At 45.6% G+C, this 23,098-nt stretch overlaps 1 protein-coding gene across 3 annotated transcripts in view; it reads right to left on the bottom strand.

Annotated features, from left to right (window-relative positions):
* Positions 1 to 23,098, bottom strand: part of PLCXD1 (phosphatidylinositol specific phospholipase C X domain containing 1) — a 31,526-nt gene that overhangs the window by 3,447 nt on the left and 4,981 nt on the right. For 2 of the 3 annotated variants that reach the window (XM_034757772.1, XM_034757768.1), the window contains 5 exons: positions 22,682 to 22,824; positions 18,393 to 18,529; positions 15,643 to 15,771; positions 14,460 to 14,615; positions 4,844 to 5,027 (listed from right to left, as the gene is read on the bottom strand). In XM_034757772.1, coding sequence (XP_034613663.1) covers positions 4,844 to 5,027; positions 14,460 to 14,615; positions 15,643 to 15,771; positions 18,393 to 18,529; positions 22,682 to 22,793 — 718 coding nt within the window. In that variant the 5' untranslated portion in view covers positions 22,794 to 22,824. The remainder of the gene's footprint in view (positions 1 to 4,843; positions 5,028 to 14,459; positions 14,616 to 15,642; positions 15,772 to 18,392; positions 18,530 to 22,681; positions 22,825 to 23,098) is intronic. The other variant, XM_034757780.1, reaches the window with a different exon arrangement.

The raw sequence follows: 23,098 nt of genomic DNA on the forward strand, positions 1-23,098 counted from the left end.
AACAGTAACTGGAGTTCCGTATATAGATATAGGGCCATATTGTGCCTTGATTTGGCAATTCCTTTTTATGAACAGTATTGCACAATATCTGTGGCAAGATCCTGTCATAAGTTTTCCCATAAGCGTTGCCTCAACTTCTACAGGCTAACAAGCAATGGCTTCATTGAGGAGTCCCCTCTAAATATCAGTTGTCTAATATGGCCCATTGTTCCCCCCAGTCATCACTCACCATCCCTGCATCTCTATTCGAGGAAGAAAATGAAGGGCTGACATGCCTCCTTTTACAGCTGTATCAGTACTGAGGGTGTATAAATTGAGGCATATAACAAGGGTTAACTGTTCTTTAATGGTTAATTGTCCCCATAATATATGGCATAATGCCCAACTCTAAAGGAAAGGTATCCATTTGGAGGCAATTTCCATGAAAGTAGTACATCACTAACAGGGAGGAGAAGCAGATTGATGCAGAAGGTGGGTTGAGGCTTTTAAACCCCATTAATTACATGAAATGCAAAAAGTGAGAAAAGAAAGAATGTGGAAGGCAGTAGGGAGAGGGAAAGAGGGGCAGGTATACAATGGCTCTCTCTCTCTCCCTTTTACCCTCCTCACAATGCTTTAGATACATCTTAATTTGTAGAGATCAATTGGATAGATAAAACACATTGGGGGAGGGGAGGGATAGCTCAGTGGTTTGAGCATTGGCCTGCTAAACCCAGAGTTGTGAGTTCAATCCTTGAGGAGGCCACTTAGGGTTCATGGGCAAAATCAGTATTTGGTCCTGCTAGTGAAGGCAGGGGGCTGAACTCAATGACCTTTCAAGGTCCCTTCCAGTTCTAGGAGATAGGATATCTCCATTATTTTTTTTTTTTGTTTAATTTACGTTTCTTGAGGCAGTAGCACTCCTGTGACACACCAAAGCATAAAGTCAAGCTGTAAAGCTTTCACTTTCACAATTCTTCCATCATTGTATGTTAATCACTCATTTATGCTACTCTCACTAATATCAAAGAAAGAGTGTTTAAGCTTCAATATATATTTACTTAATTTACTCACTGCTACACTTACTAACATGAAAGGCCTCTTTCTTTTTGTTAGTGGTAATGCACTGGCTTGCACACACATGTGTGCATCACTGCCTGCTATTTGAAAAATGTTAGACCTGCTGAAGTGCTTACAGGTTTCACTTAACTGTCTGAGTTAGTGGTGCTGGTGCAGGCTTGTGGGTTTGCAGTGAGAAGTGATCAGGAGTTTCAGTGTCACAGGGATGTGGTTAGCTAATGACTATCATGTTTCCATGGGGTAACCATGGACAATTACAAAGTGAAATCAACTTCTGAGGGCTAGTTTTGGATGTGAGCTGTGTCTGAGAAAAGATAGTTTACTTTATAATGGATTTCAAAAATCAGTGAAAACCCCTCCTGTCTTTTAATATCAGTCACCCATGTTTCTGTTTTTTCCCTGCCTTAGTTTCCTTCCCAGAATTCAGGTTCATGTCACAACTTTAAGCAAATAGCTGATACGTAAAAAAGAAGCAGAGAGCTGATCCATTTTTGGAAACATCATGAGGGAAGATGAACTTCACACTGATCTAACCAGTAGGATCACACCCATTCAGTATCATGGACATTTAAAGCAAGGTAACAGCTACTGCATACAGTGTAACAAGTAGGACATTAAGGCCCAGATTTATAACGGGACTTAGGCACTGTGATTCTGGGCTCAGCAACACTAACTTTTAGGCACCTAGAAAATATCAATGGGATCCACAAAGCCTGAGTTATGCACCTAGGGTCCCAATACAATCCATTGGGAGAAATAGGCACCTTACAATGTGATCCAAAAAGCCAGCATGCTACTCAGGGAGCCACCTAAGTGGAGATGCTGATGAAAGGGGTGTGACCTAAGCACCCTCGCTCTGACAGAGATTGGTCCCTCCCTGTAGCCTGGATTTCAGCCTCTCTCTGGTAGCCATCCATGAATGGGAATCCCTCTTGTGGAGCCAGGGGGGCTAGGTGTCTACATTGTTTCTGATGAGACTGAGTTAGGCATGTCCCTCTCTCCACACAGAAGAAGGGGCACCTTCTAACTTCTAGTCTAGTGGTTAGGGTACTCACCTGAGATGTGGGTGACCCAGGTTAAATTCCTCTTCTACCTGCAGGGGCAAAAGAATTTGAACAAGGGCATCCCAAACCTCAGGAGAGGGCTCTAATCACTGAGCTATGGGATTATTCTGATGTGGGGCTCCCTCAGTCTCTCTTGGTGAAGCTGTTCCACTGTGAATAAAGAACGAAAGTGTGATTTCATCTCTGACCCAATGACTGTTCAGAACCCCACTCCCCATCCCCTATTTAGAACAGTCATTGGGCCAGAGAGAGAGAGACTGGTGGTTAGGGCACGCACCTGGGTGATGGGAGACCCAGGGTTCAATCCCCCTGCTCCTGTCACTCTCACTTTACCCACAGTGGAACAGCTTCAACAGAAGAGATTAAGGGCACCCTTCTTCAGAATATCCCATAGCCCAGTGGTTAGAGCTCCCTGCTGAGACATAGGATTCGAACAGAGGTCTCCTTTCTCCCCCTCTGGCAGAGATGGGGAAATTAAACCTGGGTCTCCCACATCCCAGCTGAGTGTTCTGACCACTGGATTAAAAGTTATAAGATGCACACCACCACCACTAGCCAGATTTTAAGTGGGACCTGATCCAGTAGGCAGCCTCAGAGCATGCCTGCCAGATCAGGCCTCATATGCAAGATAAGCATCCAGATGCCTAGAGAGAGGCAGCAGGGCACATGACCAGAGGCTGAAGTTAAGGCGCCTACAAGGTTCAGCAGGAGTTTTGTGGATCACCATGGAGCCTACAACTGGGACTTAGGCACTTAAGTATCTTTGTGGATCAGGCCCAAATGCATATGTTGGCACTAAGTAGTTTGGGGTTTCTACTCATTTCTTGTTCCTGGGTGTGTTCTTAGTTCCTGTAAGCAGTACCAGGTTTACCATGGTGCCAGGCCCAGAGTCAGAAGCAGCCCCGGACAGCCTGATCCCCCGGACGGCTGAGCCAGCCAGGAAAGCTGCCCCCGCTCCTGCTCCACCCCGACCCCGCCTCTTCTCACCCCTGCTCCGCCCCCACTCCACCCCTCCCCTGAGCTATGCGTCCTGGGGGACTGCTGCAGGGGACAGGCCCACCCTGCACTCACCCGGCGACGGGAAGTGGAGCAACCCGGCCCCAGCCCGCTCCGCTCCGCCAGCTCCCAGCCACACCGCCGGTGAGTGCTGGGGAGCAGTTCCCTCCTTCCCCAAAGTCCAGGAGCCAGGGGAGCAGAGCGGAATGGGCTGGGGCTGGTCACTCCACTTTCCGCTACCCCATGAGTGCAGGGTCAGTCCTGCCCTGCAATCACCGGGCGGCAGGAAGTGGAGCGACCCTGCCCCAACCTGTTCCGCTCCTCCAGTTCGTGCTGGGGGGCAGTTCCCCCCTTCCCCACAAGCCTGGGGAGGAGATGGAGCGGTGGGGAAGGGGCATGGAATGGGAAAGAGAAGGGGACGGGAAGCNGAGATGGAGCGGTGGGGAAGGGGCATGGAATGGGAAAGAGAAGGGGATGGGGGAAGCGGGGGAAGGGGGGGAAGCTGAAGCCCAGCATGTGGCGTCTCCTTGGCAGAAGCTGGGGCTCCCCTGTTAAGCAGGCCCATCGAACCCTCACCCTGACAAGCCCCATCTCCCCTGCATCTGTACCACCACAATGAGCCCCCCAGACACCCTCCCCACTGAGCCCCAACCACCTGCACCTGGACCCCCACCCAAATGAACCTCACCTTCCCTGCACCTAGACCGCCCCCTGCTGAGCCCCAAACACCTTCACCTGGATCCCCTGCAGAGTCCCATTGCCCCTGCACCTGGAGCCCCCCAATGAGCTTCTGTGCATCCAGATCTCCCACTGAGCCACCTGCACCCAGATTGCCCCACAGAGACCTCTCTTACCCCCACCTGGATCCCCCCACGCTAAGTCCCTCTGTACGTGGATCCTGCTGCCGGGCTGAGCCTGCTCACCCACACCTGGTGCGCCTGGCACAGGGGGGCAGGGCCCCAGGGTGTTTCTGGGGCAGGCCTGGCCCTTGCACTGTGTCAGGGTCGAGTGCAGCCTCACTGCTGAGTCCCTGTCCCAGGGTGGGGTGGGGGGAGGCTGCAGGTTAAATGCCCATCTCCATGCAATCAGTGGCCTGTGCTCCCCACTGCCATGTTGAAGCCTCCACATTTATTTATTGACAAACAAAATTTCCAGAATTTTAAAATATTGTGCACAGAATTTTTAATTTTTTGGTGCACAATTCCCTCAGGAATATGGGGTGCTGTGCAGCTGTGATTGTGGGATTCTGAGGAAGGTGGTGGGCAAGTCTATGGGCGGGGGGCGCTGGGCGAGCGGTGTTGTGTACAGTGGTGATGGGAGGCCAGCAGGGGAGGTCTCTGGGAGGGGTGAGAGCTGGGCATAGAGATCTGTGGTGGAGGTCTCTGGGCGAGGGGGCACTGGGCATAAGAGTGAGACACTGTGCAGGGGGGCGGTGTGGTGCGGGCCCACCCTCAAGGGGAAGGGGCATGCTGGCAGCACAGGGCTGGGCAGGCCAGTGTGCGTCTGGCAGCTGCAGGTTTGTAAACAGTGCCCTCCTGCTGGGCTACACAGAGCGGGGCTGCTCCCGCCGCGCTGTGCCTCATTGCCCCCAGCCCACCCTTCACTCTGGAGACTGACCATCCTGCCCCCCTGCATTTTGTCCCATGGGGGCCCACAAATATGTTTGGCACCAGGCCCACAAAAAGTTAATCCGGCTCTGCCTGTAAGTGAGATGTGGTAGGTACCTGGGCGCCCATTCTTTTTCATAGATTCCAGATACTGGATAAGATCTTGGGTTGCAGTCTTGTTTCCCCACCAATATGGAATTGCAGGCCATAGTTCACGGTGCTTCATTACTTCATTCACATCCTCATAGGAGATGATAACCTGGTACCCATATGTCCACATGTTCCGTAGCGTTGGAACCACCTGAAAGGAATGACAGTTCTACTGTTAAAATTGACAGGAGCTGAATGACTAGCTCCTGGGCAACTCTAAAAAAATCAAATGCTAAGACATGAACTTGCTCTAAAATGAAATAGATGCAGGCTCAATTCAGACAATGCTGCTAAACCTGCCAACAAAAAGGGCTGGCACCAGGTGAATTAGAAACTGCTTCGGGCTGAGAGAGCTCTGTGATGTAATAATAACTCGAGATCCTTGGGGAATCAGGAAGTCTCCATCTCTTTCGCAGTTCTATTTAGGGCACACATTACACGTTCTCCTTCCTCCTCTCTAACAGGAAACCAACCACAGTTCCCCTAATGGCTTCCACAAACACACACCAGCTCTAGGGTGCTAGTAGTACTGCAAGAATGGGGGGTAGGGTTGGCAAGCAACGAAAACATCTCCCTCCCAGAGCCCTCAAGGAAGCACCCCCTCACCAGACTGACTCTCCTGGACCTGTCAAGGGAGAACCCTAGTCACTAGCCTGACCCTCTTCTTCCCCTCTCTCACAGTCCCCATCATCCCAATCTCCAGTGCCTATGAGTCGGAACCAGTTCACCTATCCTTAAGAACAAGATGATTTGAGGGACGCTTCAGGCGAGAAGGGATGTAATTTGAAACCTAAAAGTCACATTTACTTAGAGATCGTTTCAGTGTATTGGCCCTCTCTCTGATAGACTAGATGTGATCCATCCATGTTCTTTAAGTAACGTTTACCTAATTTCTTATTCCCAAAGGCTATTTAGCCTGTGTCCGTTTCATGGCTCTACTGCACATGCACCTCAGACTGCTATGCTAAGAACCCTGAATGCTTAGAGAGTGTCATTCTTCTACCCTCGCCCTGATTTGCCAGTGTTTGCAACTTAATCCATTCCTGCTCTTCCCTGAAGCAACTTCAGTGTGGTGGGGCAGATGGGCAGAGCAAGGAAAACACTTTCCTATCTCCATACTTCTCTCCCCAGCTCTCCACAAAGAAAGGGAATACCTCCCCACTGCCCCATCATTGAAATGGGAAGGGGGAGAGAATCCATTTGGGGGGGAGAGGGGGACTAAAGAAATGTGTAATTTTAAAGCAGGTGGAGATCAAACGCCACACCTGCTATAATTACCTTGGTAACTCATCCCAATTCTGGCACCACAATCCAGATTTTTGAAATCTTACTCTCCAGTAGAACTAAAAGGAGTTTTATACCATTTTACCAGAACTACGGGCTGGCAACATGTCAGGTTCAGCAGCATAAGTGGTAGAAGCAAGAATCCGGCACTGAAAGCTACAGCATGGTCTGATAGCCCCTTCACGATCTTAGTCCCTTTATTATTTTGTATCAAAAATTCCTTTTGTGGTGAGGGCAGTTTAATTCATCCCACTCTGGCTGACCATTCTGAATACAAGTAATCTATTCCATTACCATTGCTAATATTGGTTCTGTTAATCCAGACTTTATGTCAAAGATGCTGTGAGGAAACAATAAAACAGTGTCACTCACGTCTTCAGTTGAGGCCTGGAATATTCAGGATCATCTAATTTCCCCCAGAATTGTTCTATTTTAACGCTGCTGCACAAACCTCTTTGAAATGGTCATCTTGGATGGTTACCACTACATCCGGTAACTTCAAAGACTTAATTCAAATAGTAAACAGGATCATCATTAGCCTATAGCCCTCCAGTCTCCAGAGAAATCTGACTGTTCATGTGCCTCTTTGAAATGTTAATTGTTTAACTGCTCAAAGCTCTTGTACCTTGTAGCTGGCTTAAAAAAACCTTGAAAATTGTAAAACCTTTCTGGAGGGCTGGTGGGTTCAGCCTAAGTTCAATAGAGAAAGTCATTACCACCTGCTGGCTGTTGTGTGAAGTCAGTAGGTGGTCCCAGTCCAGTCCCTAGTGGAGAAGCCCACATCACGAAAAGCACTAGCACTAATTAGTGCCTTGTTGGCAGTTGTAGCAGAGAGGTCCAGGATCAAAAAGACAGACCGGACTACTGTCTCATTCCCTAACTACTGTCCCTCTGGAACACAGCTGACATACATTGGAGGAGCAGTGTGAGGAAGCCTGTACTGGTGCTGCTGCCATTATATATCAATTCTATCAGAGAACTTTAGGGCCAGAGTTGTCAGGAGAGCACTAGCACTAAAAGTACACTAAAAAAAACACCTCCACAGACATTCCCAGTACTACCTTAGAAGTGCATTTACCTTAGAAGTGCATCACTCTGACTAGGCACGCTAAGGGAGTGAATTGTTTTGAATGCCATCAGTGGAACCAGGTGTGAATCAATCTATCGGGTGCCAATATAATTCACAGGTGCAATTGACATTATTCATATTATAATATGACGTTATTCATATAATCTGGGACCATATAGATTATTGTTGCAACCATGGTCCTGTAGTGGTACCAAATCGAGTATAAAGGGGGTCAAAAGTTCACCTAATTACCAAACATCTTATGTACCCTTTACTGGACTGCAGAACAAGAGATTTTACATGGGGCCATTTTAGGCATGAAGGGAGGGGAGAGGAAAAGGAGAAGTATATATTTTTAAATCTGTATTTATATACTATATGGCCTTGTCCACATTATCAAACTTTTAGCCATAGCAAAATGCAGCTCTGCTAATGGTAGCAATGGTGGAGAATTATAGGTATAATTTTTGCTAGTATAGATGCAGTCTATTTTCCATTTTGCAAAAAATTCTAGTGAACTGAACTAGGAGGAAACCACAAAAGAGTCCGACAGAAATGTATCTAACCTACAGAAAGTAACAGAGAATGATATACTCTTTATAGTGTTTCTAAGCCATCCTATCAAATGTAAGGGTATGTCTACACTGCCCATGTTACAGCGCGGCCGCAGCAGCACCGTGACATGGGCAGTGTAGTCACGTTTTATCACCAGCTCTCCCGGTGATAAAAAATAACCACCCCAAACAAGGGGTGGTAGCTTTATCGCCAGGAGCGTGGCTCCCGGTGATAAAGCGCTGTCTATACTGGCGCTTTTCAGCGCTAAAACTTTTGGCGCTCAGGGGGGTGTTTTTTCACACCCCTGAACGACTAAAGTTTTAGCACTGAAAGTGGCAGAGTATACACAGCCTTACAAGATTTCTGTGCCTGCTATGAAATCTAATAGTGTCTTAAAAATTAAAAATGTTAAATTCTATTAGGGTTTTAAATTAATATCTAGACAAGAATCTCATTTAATTTCTGTGGCCCAGATTGTGAGCTCCTTCCTCATGGTGGTAAGTAGTTACTCATATGAATAATCCCATTGCCTTCAATGGAATTGTAACAGATATTGCAACCCCATGCAATATCTATGTGTGATTGTATTTTACACCATGGGGGAGGGTTACCACAGCTCCTCTAGAAACTAAAAGCAGCAAGGGGTGATTACTCTGAGGATTGTAAACAACTCTAGAGAAGCACTATCCCAAGGAGTGTTTGCATGTGCTGGTTTAAAATGGGTTTTCCCAAGACTCAAATAAAGAAAGGGCTTTTGGTATAAAATGCTCAGCTTGAACTGACACAGGTCACACAGGGCCTTCATTTTTATTCAGCAAACAGATAGAGCACTCTGTCCACTGGGAGCCCCAACCCTTGTGCAAGGTGTGACGTTATTCATATAATCTGGGACCATATAGATCATTGTTGCAACCATGGTCCTGTAGTGGTACCAAATCATGTATAAATGAGGTGTCTAAGACAAGGTTATGGTTTGCTGGTTATGATTATGCTGTCTATATGTGTGTATCAATTTTGTAGTTGAGGTTATGAATATTGGCTCTATACTGTCTGTATTTCAAACTTATGCTATGCTTCTGGGTGACACCCCGGACAAGTTGGTGTTAGCTCTGCCTAGCATGCTTGATGGCCCATTAAGGACCATCAGCTATACAATGGACCCATTGAGAGAAGGCAAATACGCCTGGCAACTCAGCAAAGTATGCAGGGACTGGCCCATGTGACTCCAGACTCCATTTTGCTGTAATTTTCCACAGTAAGGACAAAGAGGTGTTCTTACACCTGGAAAAGACTATAAAGGGCCGATGCCTCATCTCCATCTTGTCTTCAATCCTGCTTCATACCTCTGGAGGGACTTTGCTACAAACTGAAGCTCTGAACAAAGGACTGAGGACCCATCCCAGCTGGAGATGTATTCCAGAGACTTGATTTTGAACCTGCAGTTTATTTCATCACTGCTACAAGCCTGAACCAAGAACTTTGCCATTACTGTATGTAATTGATTCGAATTAAACAATTCTAGCTCTCATCTATAGCTTTTTCCTTTTATGAATAAACCTTTAGATTTTAGATTCTAAAGGATTGGCAGCAGTGTGATTTGTGGATAAGATCTGATTTGTATATTGACCTGGGTCTGGGGCTTGGTCCTATGGGATCAGGAGAACCTTTTTCTTTTACTGGGGTATTGGTTTTCATAACCATTTGTCCCCATAACGAATGGCACTGGTGGTGATACTGGGAAACTGGAGTGTCTAAGGGAATTGCTTGTGTGACTTATGGTTAGCCAGTGGGGTGAGACCAAAGTCCTCTTTGTCTGGCTGGTTTGGTTTGCCTTAGAGGTGGAAAAACCCCAGCCTTGGGCTGTAACTGCCCTGTTTAAGCAATTTGTCCTGAATTGGCACTCTCAGTTGGGTCCCGCCAGAACCAGCATCGTTACACCAGGGTGGGAAACACTTTGGCTTACCAGGGCCCTGTAAGACTGATGGATGGTGATCTCTGATAAGTTTTTAGCATGTATGCAGGAACTGTATGTTCTCTCTGTAGTGCTTTTAGCTCAAGAATAAATGTATTTTGCTTTCAGAGTGGTAGCCGTGGTAGCCACAAGTACTCCTTATATTATGCTTTGTGAAGGCTGGTTGATACTGGTATGTACTGATATAGCTAGGGCAGCAATTCTCAACGCGCAGCCCGTGGGTCGCATGCAGCCCAACTAGCACACAGCTGAGGCCCACCTGTGTGCTAGAGGCCGCAGGGGTCTGGAGCTACTGGGACTGCCCTGCCCTGCACGGCGAGGTCCGGAGCCAGCCGGCACAGCAGGGTCCGGAGCCGCTGAGGCTGTACTGCCCTGTCTTGCCCTACCCTGCCTCGCACTGCAGGGTCCAGAGCTGACCTGTCCCAGGCGGCGGAGTCCGGGGCCGCCGGGGCTGACCTGTCCCAGGCGTTGTGGTCCAGGGCCGCCAGAGCTGTGCTGCCTTGCCGCACAGTGGCGTCTGGGGCTGCCCTGACACCCAGCCCTGCAGTGGGGTCCACTCCTGGCCCCACTCTGCAGAGGGGGCTCTGGGCAGGAACTGGGCATAGGGGCCTTGGGGGGGAGGGGTGCACAGTGGTTCTCAACCTGTGGCCCAGGTAGCATGTAGTGGGCCACATATGTGGCCCACAATGATAAGTAGGTTGAGAACCACTGAGCTAGGGTGACCACCTTTTTAAAAGGCAGAAGTGGGACACATGCAGAAGCCCTGCCCCCTCAGTGGCCCCACTGCTGTCCCTCCTCTTCCCCTGAGCCCCTCTCCCCCGACCTGCTCCTCCTCTTCCCCCCAAGACCTTTCTCCCTAGCCAGACCAGAAGCCAGAGCCAGGCTATGGTAAGAGCCACCCAGGGAGCCTGGGCTTCTGTGAGGAGCCCCAGACCCTCCAGCTGCCCTGGGCAGTGGGCCTGATGGCCTGAGAGCAGCCCCCTCCACAGCACGCCGCCCAGGGCAGAGGGAGGGTCCGGACCCCAGGATTGGGGACAGAAGCCTGAGCCCGCCCAACCCCCGCCACCCTGGGGGAGGCGGAGGGGAAGCCAAAGCCCCACCTCCCCAGGCCAGGGGGACAAAGCCCAAGGGCTTCAGCCCCAGGCAGGGGGCCTGTAACCTGAGCCCTGCCGCCCAGGCCTGAAGCCCTCGGGCTTGGGCCCCAGCAAGTCTAAGCCAGCCCTGGTGACCCCATTAAAACAGAGTCATGACCCACTTTGGCATCCTGAACCCACAGTTTGAGAACCGCTGTTCTAGTCCTTAATCAAGTAAAACTTCTAACACTATCAGCGCCTCCACTCACAGATATTAACATGTGCTTAATAACTGTACATTTCATACTTAAATGTCTGAGCCATCTTATCCAGGGCTACACATTTCATACACTTTGGTTCAGGGACTACATTTTCTGAATAGTGCTGAGCACACAGATGGTGTCCAGTGAATAATACATATAATGACAATAATCGTCGACTTTATGGACTCTGTAGATACAATTTCTGTTCTTTGTTCTAGTATTGGCCTGGATACAGCTGAAACCCTAAGAATTTGAGGCATAAACACATCTGATACTTATATGACACTTTCCAATTCCTTCCTTTTCTCAAACTCAGAACAAAAAATGACAACAAAATGGTTGTCAGTTAAAATATAAAATTGCACAGCAGCCAGGGCCGGTGCAAGGATATTTTGCACCCTAGGCGAAACTTCCACTTTGCACCCCTCCCCTCCCCCTCCCCCCGGAGCATCTCTTACTATAAACTTTCAAAAATGAATACTGCATAATGTGGCATTGTTCATTAGAATTAATACAAGGGGGTCAAAGGAGATGATCACAACAGTCCCTTCTGGCCCAGGGGAACCTATGAGCAAGGAGGAGGCTGAGAATGCCCCCAGCTCGCAGGGTCTCTAAACGTTCCCAGGATCTGCGTACTTCGCCCTCCGGGGGGAACCCAGGGGCCAGGAGGGCAGAGCCAGGCTCTCCCAGGGAGCAGGTGAGGATCTCCATGGAGATCAGGGCCGGCTCCCTGCATTGGCACAGTGCCACCGGGGCGGGGGGGGAGGGGCGGGTCAGTGTTTGGAAGCGGCACCTGCGCCAGCCCTTTCCCCTCCATCGTGCTGCGGGGTTTATTTTCACTTTCCCTCGCCCCAGGAGGCGCAGCGCGTTGGAGGGCAAAGCTCACCTGAGCTCAGGACCACGTCCTGCCTCCCCCAACAGCTCCATCCCTCGGCCGTACTGGTCGCTGCGCTCAGCCAGCTGTCTGCTCCTTGCTCCGCCGCAGGCTCCCACTGACCGTCCTGGGCGGCGCCCCTCGCTGCGGGGACAGGTTTGTTATGGAGGCCTCACTCCCTGCCCTGCCCCGCTCAGCTGACTCTCGTGACGCCGGACACAGCTTTTTGGCACCCCCCAAATCTTGGCGCCCTAAGCAGCCGCCTAGTTGGCCTAGTGGTTACACCGGCCCTGACATCAGCCATTACTCTCCAGCCCAGCATGTGGCAGAACCTGCCACCCCTTGGGAGTTAAATGATCTCCTCTCATCTGATTCTCACTCTCCATCCTTCCTGATTTCTATGCTGCTTTTCATGCTGTCAACTATGACATCCGTCCCAACTTCCTGGGACTGATTGCTGGAGTCTCAGAGAACTGGCCACCTTGGTTTTGTTCCCATCTATCAGAGTCCTCTTTTTTTTGCCGCATGCAGCAGAGCGAGAGGCTGGTCTGCTGGATAGGGAGCTAGCCCTGAGGGACCTGTGATCTACTCCCCCGCCCACCATGGACTTCCTGTCTGACCTCAGGCCGGTGCCGTACGGACAGAATTTCAAAACCTTTTAGGGACCCAAAGATGCAGCTTGGCATCTAGTGGGGTTTACAAAGTATCAAACCTTCGAGGCACTTTTGAAAATCCCACTAGGTGACTAAATACCTTTGAAAATCTGGCCTCTGGTCTGTGTGTGCCTCATGGCCCCATCTGTACAATGGGGATAACAGCACTGCTCTACCTCACGGAGGGGCTGTGAGGAGAAATAGTTTAGACCTTGTGAGGCACTCAGCTACTACGGTGACGGGACCACATAAGTACCACAGGTAGAGTGGGAACCTCTCTATATCACTGCTAGCCCTTCCCTTGGTTTTGGCCCCTTCTTTTCACCTATGCCCCCAAATCTCCCCTTTGGCTCAGAGGGCTTGGCTGTATTTTTTCTGAGTCCCCTATGTTCTCTCTAAACCAACACACACACACACACACACACTCCTGTTTTACAGGCTAGACTTCCAGATACTTAATTTAATCACCAGCCCTTTCTTATCTTAATCACCCTGCCTCTGTTTGTAAACAAAATACTGACTCCCTGCCCCAGGGACACCTCTCCTCCATAGAACTTACATTTCACACTGCTGTGCTGTAGTTAAGAGCTCCACCTAGGAGCTCCCACACCTTCTGTATGAAACTCGCCCCCCTCTGCTGCCCTCAAATGGTGCCCCTGGTCTGAGCATGCTTACCAGATGGAGCCCTGGATTGTGGATCGCCTGGGGTTTAGGCAGGAGACAGGCATCTGGACACCTGGCATGTGCACTGCAGCCCTATGCCCACAGGCAGAAACAGTGCTATGGGAATTTTTGCAGAGGAAATGTAGGTGTGGAGTGAGACTTGAATTAAGCCACCTATTGGGTTAGATTGGACCTGAGTGGGAGCTTTGTAGATCACACTGGATCCTAAATCTGGGACTTAAGCTCCTAAATCTGGGGGTTAGGTGCCTGAGTACTTTTGTGGATCTGGGCCCAAGTGACTTGCCACACAGGAAATCTGTAGCTCAGCAAGAAATTGAACCCAGGTCTCCCAAGCCTCCAGACTATCCTAAACCTGCCGCTAATTCTTGCCTCAGTTTCCCCTTCTTGGGCTTTTCAGTAACTGTCCCCCCAGCTCTCATTCAAGTCAAATAAACACCCCTTCTTGGGTTCTGGTTTATTAAGACAGCACATTTAAATGTCAAATTAAATCAAAACAAGTCTTTCCCCAACCCTGTAGTTTCTTCAGTGCCTTGCTGGACTCAACAGTATTTCCCCCCAAACCCAGGTCCTGCTGCCCAGCATATCCTCAAAAGCCTCTTCCGCTTAAGGCTTCTACCCTCACGCCAGGCAGTTCCAGTCAAGTCTTTCCATCTAGATGATATGGAAAGGCCCTTCCCAGTCCTCTCTGGCCATGGGTCAGGAGCCTCCCCACCGTTTCTCTCTTCAGTTACCCTTGTGTCAAGGCTGCAAGCCACAGCTCTCTCTCAGCTTGCCCTTCAACTCTCGGCTTCTTTAGAGTATTCCCCTGGTCTTCCCCTCTCTGACAGAGCAGGCTCATTCTTATAGGAAGCCCTGCTTCTGGGATACCATCATGTGATGCCTGGTCACCTGACCCAATCACAAGCCCAAGTCCAAACCCATTACTTGGGATTGGATGACACAGCACAGATGGAGTTGAGTCAGTTCCCTTAGAGGGCCACTCCACACTATGACATCACTTATGTGATAACGCTCTAATAACTGACTCACACTTATGTTTTTTATAATAGAACAGGTGCGTGTTTCTATAGCTTTAAAGAACATAATGATAACGTAAAGCATATAACAAATCAAAGAACTACTGTATCGTTCTAAAAGAAATTATGTCTGCACTTACATCTTTTGGACACAGTTTAGAATGAAAAATCATTTTTATGCAGGAGATAAGATGATGATGAAGTTCCTTGGTCAATCCATCAAAATTCCTGCAGGCAAGGATAACGACCTCCTGAGGATGGGCCTGCAACCACTTTAAAATTTCCCACAGAATATCCTACAAAAGTAAAGTCAAATCAACTTAGAAAAGCCTGTCTGATGGTAAGGGAGAATTAAATAAATCATAAACTAATGATTTATGATAGGCCAGACCCTCATCTGGTGCAAATCAGCATAGCTTTATCATGAATGACAATATGGGACATTCTGCAAGAAGTTTCATAGTGGCTGGAAAGCCATCCTTTGGATTTTAATTCAGTGGAGCTATGCTGATTTCACCACCTGTGGCTCTCCACCTTATATACCAATGCATATAAGGTATATAGTGGCTTTGCATCTTCAGTGTCTTTCATCTGAGGATCTCAAAGGTGGAAAGTAGAATCCCCATTTTTCTGGACTAGTTCAAGGTCAAAGAGTGAGTCAGTGGTAAAATCAGGGATAGAACCCAGGTCTCCTGACTCCGATGGTCTTGACAAGCCTTTATTATCCCATTAGTTGCTGACACTTACATCTCATTGAAGTCATATGCAACTAACAGCATGGCCAGGTCCTATGCATGCCAGTACAGGAATACCCCAATCAACATGTGACATTTTAAGACCAAAAGACTGAGTCATGATCTTTTCATTAAATACATTTTCCTTGAAAAATATTGTACCTGTATTAAATCCCATCTTATTTTTCTGTCACTTATTCCTCAAAGCAGTCACTTTGTGCCATCATCACAGAATGATGGGCTGGCTCAAGATGAGATACTGGGACCATCACAAAACACACCCTGGAAAACGGCAATCATTTGTTTGCAGAGAACAGTGGAAGAGAATTCCAACTCACAGGTGGCTGCATGGAGGTTAAGCCTCATTGACAACTGTAGAAATTAATTTCAGTTCCGACAATCAACATTGCAGTATATTTAATTCCTTATTTTGAAGTTCCCAAGTTACTGAAGAAAGAATAACCTGTTCAGAAAATCTTAGGGTCAGTGTTCCCCCAAAAGCAGTTCTTACTCAGAAATAGTTGTTGGTTCTTTTAAAAAAAAATTAAGCAGCACTCCTTCCTGAATGCTCCAGATTTAAGAACAGTACCTCTACTACAGCCGTTGTGTATACCATGTGCACAAAGTACAAATTCACAGAAGAGTCATTAGGCTTGTGAGCAATCCTAAAATCCAAATATCTAATCCCGGCATCCAGTTGTTCTGACACATTTAGTACCTGAATGGTTAAAAACAACAAAAGAATCCTAAATTTTTTCAAGGGACATGTGTTCCTTTATTTTAAGAAATCTAAAGAAGCTTATAAAATTGTCCAGTCTTATTTATCATATTTTTAGGATTACCAAATCTATTACATCTTTCATCTCTAAAATGATGCTGAAAGGTTTGTGTGTGGTGCTGACAGTTTGCTCTGAAGTTACAGAAACATCTGACATGAAGGGTTTTTATTTCCTTATGAAGTGGACACTAAACACAGATTAGTTTAAGATCTTTTAAAAAGGACTTTAAATTGTCTACATAATAAAAGCTTAGGAGCCAACCCAAGTTCAACCCCTACACATGAGCAGTTCTGATTCATATTGAGTTCTGAGTTCAATAATACTCCTATTGAAGTCATCTGGACTGCTTGTATGAGAAAAGGTTGCAGGATCAGCAACTTAAAATGTCTGCATTCATTTTCCTCAGATCAAAGACTTTACAGAGATTTTCTTTAGGGAGCTCCCTGATCGTGTTCCCACAACAGAAATAATAATCCCATGGATACTGGATTTTTATTTTATGTATTTATTTATAATATTAAAGTCTTTAAGAAGGCTGAATCAGTTTCTGAATCCCTACAAACGGAGACCTCATCTACTCTTTCCCATAGCCTTGTTCTAATCACTCTGCTAGGACAGTTGGTGAATGTGGCTTTCTGGGGTGAAAGTCCTAAAAAAACACATATATTTTGATCTAGATCAGGGATTGGCGTGGGCCGAGGGATCTGCTGGCCACCACTTCCCGCAGCCCCCATTGGCCTGGAACAGCGAACCGCAGTCAGTGGGAGCTGCAATCAGCCGAACCTGCGGACGCTGCAGGTAAACAAACCGTCCAGGCCCGCCAGCGGATTTCCCTGACGGGCTGCGTGCCAAAGGTTGCCAATCCCTGATCTAGATAGAGGCCTTACTTATAATAAAAGTTGTACCTATCTAACTAAGCAGTCATGGGATAAGACGGAAGGTCTTCTCATGGATCAGTAAATGGTAAAAAGGCAGAAAACAAAGGCTAGGAATACATGGGTCATTTTTCAGAACAGACAGATGTAAATAGTGGTGTCCTGCGGGGGTCTGTGCTGGGACCAGTGCTATTCAACATAGTCCTAAATGGTCTTGAAAAACAGGTAAACAGGGAGGTGGCAAAATTTGAAGACGGTACAAAATTATTCAAGATAGTTAAGTCCAGAGCGGACTGCAAAGAGTTACAAAGGGATCTCACAAAACTCGGTGACTGGGCAATAAAATGGCAGTTGAAATTCAATGTTGATTAATGCAAAGTAACGTACATTGGAAAACATAATCCCAACTATACAACATAATGGGGCCTAAATTAGCTGTTCCCTCTCAAGAAAGATCTTGGAGTCATTGTGGATAGTTCTCTGAAAACATCTGCCCAATGTGCAGCCCCAGTCAAAAAGCTAACGGAATATTAGGAACCATTAGAAAAGGGATAGCTAACAAGACAGAAAATATCATAATGCCACTCTATAAATCCCTTGTATGCCCACACCTTGAATACTGCATGCAATTCTGGTTGCCCCATCTCAAAAAAGATATATTAAAATTGGAAAAGGTACAGAGAAGGGCAACAAAATTGGTTAGGGGTGTGGAACAGCTTGCATATGAGGAGAGATTGAAAAGACTGGGACTATTCAGCTTGGAAAAGAGACAATTAAGAGGGAATATGATATAAGTCTATAAAATTATAACTGGTGTAGAGAATGTGAATAAGGAAGTGTTATTTACTCCTTCACATAACGCAAGAACCAGGAGTTACACGATGAAATTAATAGGCAGCAGGTTTAAAACAAACAAAAGGAAGTACTTCTTCACACAACATACAGTCAACCTGTGGAACTCATTGCCAGGGGATGTTGTGAAAAGTATAACTGGGTTCAAAAAAGAATTAGATAAATTCATGGAGGATAGATCCATCAGTGGCTATTAGTCAAGACTGTGGACCCCAGTGCTAGGGGATGTTGTGAAGGCCAAAACTATAACGTGGTTCTAAAAAGAACTAGATAAGTTCCTGGAGGATAAGTCTATCAATAGCTATTAGGGAAGATGATCAGGGATGCAACCATATGCTCTGATTGCCAGAAGCTGTGATTGGATTACAGGGATGGATCACTTGGTGATTGCCTGTTCTGTTCATTCCTTCTGAAGCACCTGGCATTGGCCACTATTGGAAGATAAGATACTGGGCTAGATGGGCCATTGTTCTGACACAGTATGGTCATTCTTACATTCTTAACTAATTCAGATTAAAAAGCAGTATGTGGGGGTTTTTAGTTAACAGTGTCCCTTTAACTATTGTCTTTATTTAGGAATCCTCTATCCCTAAAATATCAGCCTCTCTCACCAAAAATATCTTCCCCATAAACAGAAACTTGGTACATACACCATCTTTTTGTCTTACTTCTCTACCTATGATATTTAGAATTTGCCCAAAAATGTTATTCACATATCTAGGCACCAATGTATTCCTTAATTGAATTGAAAAAAGTATGAACATTCAATACTATGTAACAAACTTCAAACAAGACAATTAATTCAAGTTTGAGAACGTTAGATAATTGGTTACCTGTGTTATAGACCACTTCATAATAATAGGATGTATGATGCAGGGCATACATTTATCTATCACCTGCAACAGCTTTGATTCATTGACACTTATATCAGAGTTTTTATCCAAACAGTAAGTCATAGTGTCATGGCTCCCTGTAGAATAAAAACAAAGGTTAAGTTTATTTCAATCATTTGTTAGTACCTCAAATATGATTTTCCTCTGTATTACACAATAGAAAATAATATCACTTATGCACACCTAACCTTCTAATTCCCAACCTACCCCCAAAACATAAGTGTGTATTGGCAAAAGACATATGTCTTCACTGCAAAATAGATGTGTTTTTACACCAAGATAGCTAATTTGAGATCACTATCTCAATGTACAATCCTAATGGAGAAAAGGCACTGTCATTTTTGTCTTGAAGTAGCTAGTCAAGGCAAACCCTATTACCAAAATAGTTAAATCGGTGCAACTCCTAGTGTGGACTTAGTCATGCGGTGTTAGTACAAGTTCAGAGATTTCAAGGCCAGAAGGGACCATTGTGATCATCTAGTCTGATCCCCTGTCTAACACTGGCCATCGAATTTCCCTAAAATAATTCCTAGAGCAGATCTTTTAGAAAAACATCCCATCCTGATTTAAAAATTGTCAGTGATGTAGAATCCAATAACACCCTGGGTAAAATGTTCCAATGGTGAATGACTCTCACAGTTAAAAATTTATGCCTTATTTCCAGTCTGAGTTTGTCTAGCTTCAACTTCCAGCCAATGGACTGTATTATACCTTTTTCTGCTCCATTGAAGAGCCCATTATTAAATATTTATTCCCCATGTAAATACTTACGGACTGTAATCAAATCACCCCTTAACCTTCTTACATCATCACTGGCAAACCAGCATCTATACAAAATATACTGAAATTTCTTCACCGACCATGAAGTATAACCACCTCTCTGGTAAAAAGTTGCAATTCTTAAACTGTTGTGTAATGTTGCTGAGTGCAGTTAATGGCATCAGTGAAGCATACTATATCCAAATGAAATGTAGAAGGACTGTATTGTCAACTCTCATCATGAGTCTCATGATATTTGATGTTTTTCTTAAAGTTTCAGCTCCTGGAGTTCCGTGATTATTTGAGAATTTTAACTTTTGTTTACAAAAAAAAAATGTTTAGCCATCATGGTCATGAAGAAAAACTTGAAAAATGTGACCCTTAAAGCTCAAAAACCGAAAGGCTAATAAAAATATCCCAATTTTATTATTTTGTAAATCTCATGATTTGGGGGCCTGATTCATGATTTTTAAATGCTGGGGACTGGCAATACTGGGAGAATGTGTCAAGGTTACAAGGCTAGCTGAACCTGTCCCCCTTAATGGTCTCTGTGAGAGCAGCCCTTCAGGAGCCTGGCTTTATGCGTTTACCTCTCTTGGGGTGGAATTCCACCATTCTTCCAGTCTTATTGAGCTCTGGGATATAGCACCCTGTATATCAGTGTTGCTTTCCCAGAAAGTCTGAGTGGGTTCGTCACCTGCTCAGATGAACTTTCAGCATGCAGTGCCATGCAGTGATCAGACAGCTTTTTTAAAACCAATGTATTGTTTATTTTAACAGTGGGAACAAAAGATTTAAAGAAAAGGGATTTGAAAACAAACAGACTATAGCATGTCTATCTTACCTAATGGCTGTCCATCCCCAAGGGTAACCTAGGCAGGGTATCATGTGGCTCAGACACCCCCAGCAGGGTATCGTGTGGCTCAGTCTGGTTCTCCCAAACAACTTCCCTCTTCTCAAAAGACAGAGAGCATGCTTTTTAAACTTGCCACAATTCTTTTGAGCTCCTGTGTTCATAGGCCTTTTCCTGTCTTGCCTCAAACCAGTTTTGTAGGTTAGCTGGAGAGGAGGCAAAATCTTCAAAGCTAATAGCTCTGGCATTGTCCCGTAACAGCCCACCAGTGTTTGCTGAGAGGCAGCTTGTCTTGAATCTTTCTTTGCTTTCCTGCATATTTTTTCAAACTATTGCCTGTTGGGCTAAACCAATATAGTGATATAAAATACATCCTAATAAGGGAAGCAGTGTGGCCTAGTGGATCACTGTACTGGGACTCAGGAAAGCTGGATTCTGTTCCCAGCTCTGCCACTGGCCTGCTGGGTGAGTTTGGGCAAATCATCTCACCTGCCTCAGTTTCTCCATCTGTAAAACGGGGATGATACTGACCTCCTTTGAAATCTACTGAAAAGTGTTATATAATAGCTACTTATTATTACTGGAATAAACTAATAAATTGAAGAGTAATAAGTCACCAGGACCAGGTGGTATTCACCCAAGAGTTCTGAAGGAATTCAAATATGAAATTGCAGAACTACTAACTGTGGTGTGTAACCTATCACTTAAATCAGCTTCAGATGACTGGAGGATAGCTAATGTGACACCAATTTTTAAAAAAGTCTACAGAGGCAATCCCGGCAATTACAGGCCAGTAAGCCTAACTTCAGTGCAAGGCAAATTGGTTGAAACTATAAAAAAGAAAAGAATTATCAGACACTTAGATGAACACAATATATTGGGGAAGAGTCAACATGGCTTTTGTAAAAGGAAATCATGCTTCACCAATCTACTAGAATTCTTTGAGGGGGTCAAGAAACATGTGGACAAGGGTAATCCAATGGATATAGTGCATTTGGACTTAGAATCATAGAACCATCAGGGTTAGAAGGGACTGCAATGGTCATCTAGTCTATCCGCCGCCAAGATGCAGGATTTGTTGTGTCCAAGACCATCCAGCCTCCTTTTGAAAGCCTCCTGTGAAGGAGCTTCCACAACCTCCTTAGGCAGTCTGTTCCATTGTCCTACTGTTCTTACAGCTAGGAAGTTTTTCCTGAGATTTAATCTAAATCTGCTATGCTGTAGTTTGAACCCCTTGCCTCTCGTCCTGCCCTTTGTGGATCTGTACTGGCACAAGTGCTGCTCAACAAATTCATAAATTATCTGGAAAAAGGGATGAGGTGGCAAATTGTAGATTATACAAACTACTCAAGATAGTTAAGTCCAAAGCAGACTGCAAAGATCAAAGGGATCTAACAAAACTGGGTGACTGGGCAATAAAATGGCAGATGAAATTAAATGTTGATAAATGCAAAGTAATGTATACTGGAAAACATAATCCCAACTATACATACAAAATGATGGGTTCTAAATTAATTGTTCCCACTCAAAAAAGATCTTGGAGTCATTGTGAATAGTTCTCTGAAAACATCTCCTCAATGTGCAGTGGCAGTAAAAAAAGCTTAAGAAAGGGATAGATAATAAGACAGAAAATATCATAATGCTACTGTATAAATCCATCATGTGCAGTTCTGGTCTTCCCATCTCAAAAAAGAGATTAGAATTGGAAAAGATACAGAAAAGGGCAACAAAAATGATTAGGGATCTGGGACAGCTTCCATATGAGGAGAGATTAAAAAGACTGGGACTATTCAGCTTGGAAAAGAGGCGACTAAGAGGGGATATGATAAAGATCTATAAAATCATGAATGGTATGGAGAAAGTGAATAAGGAAGTATTATTTACTCCTTCACATACTACAAGAACCAGGGGTCACCCAATGAAATTAATAGGCAGCAGGTGTAAAACAAACTAAAGAAAGTACTCCTTCACACAACTTACAGTCAACCTGTGGAACTCATTGCCAGGGGATGTTGTGAAAAGTATAACTGGGTTCAAAAAAGAATTAGATAAATTCATGGAGGATAGGTCCATCAGTAGCTATTAGTCAGGACCGTCAGGGATGCAATCCCATGTCCTGGTGTCCCTACGCTTCTGACTTCCAGAGGCTGGGCCTGGACAACCGGGGATGGATCACTTGATGATTGCCTGTTCTGTTTATTCCTTTTGAAGCCTCTGCCATTGGCCACTGTCAGAAGACACGATACTGGGCTAGTTGGACCATTGGTCTGACCCAGTATGGCCATTCTTACATAATCAGACTAATAAATCTGTCCCAGAGAGTAATCCTTCCCACTGTAATTCACCAGCACAGCAGGACTACCTTGGTGACTCTTATAAAAAGAGTCGTGCAATTATTTATAATCATAAGTGATCAGGATCTTGGTTTACATCTGATCCAACAGATAGCACCTTCAGTTACTCCCACTCAATCTATTTAGACTATTAGCTCCTTGGAAAATAAATGGTATTTTCTTCTATCACACAAGTGCTGACCACCCTATTGATACTCCAAGGATCTGATGCTTAAATGTTTTGACAACAAGATCAGTATCTAGAGGAGAAAGTTAATATTTACCTGGAAGGGATAAGTAATGGAGAGGAACATCCCAGAGATTTTCTGGCAGCTGTGACATCCAATCACCATTTTCATGGCACAGATGAATGGACCTTTTCGAAGTGGCTTCCATTAGTTGCAACAGTGTGTTCTCACAGGATGTTCTGAAAAGAGTTGAAGTATTTTGTACTTTATAAATAGTTTGAGTGATCCGTGCTCCTACTGTATAACTTACATTTGGTCTGCCTGATGAGCTGCAGTCCTAGGGCCTGATGTCAAGCACACTGAAGTCAGTGGAGAGGCTCTCATTAACTTCAGTGAGCTTTGGTTGAGACCCCATACTCTGGAAAAGGAGCCAATTTACTATTAAGCTGGAGGAGGTGTCTTAATGGTCTCTAAAGTTTAAGTTTGGCATCGTTATCCTCCTTGGAACCACAT

Source organism: Trachemys scripta, chromosome 1 (genome assembly GCF_013100865.1).
Source record: "Trachemys scripta elegans isolate TJP31775 chromosome 1, CAS_Tse_1.0, whole genome shotgun sequence".
Classification (NCBI taxonomy): domain Eukaryota; kingdom Metazoa; phylum Chordata; order Testudines; family Emydidae; genus Trachemys; species Trachemys scripta.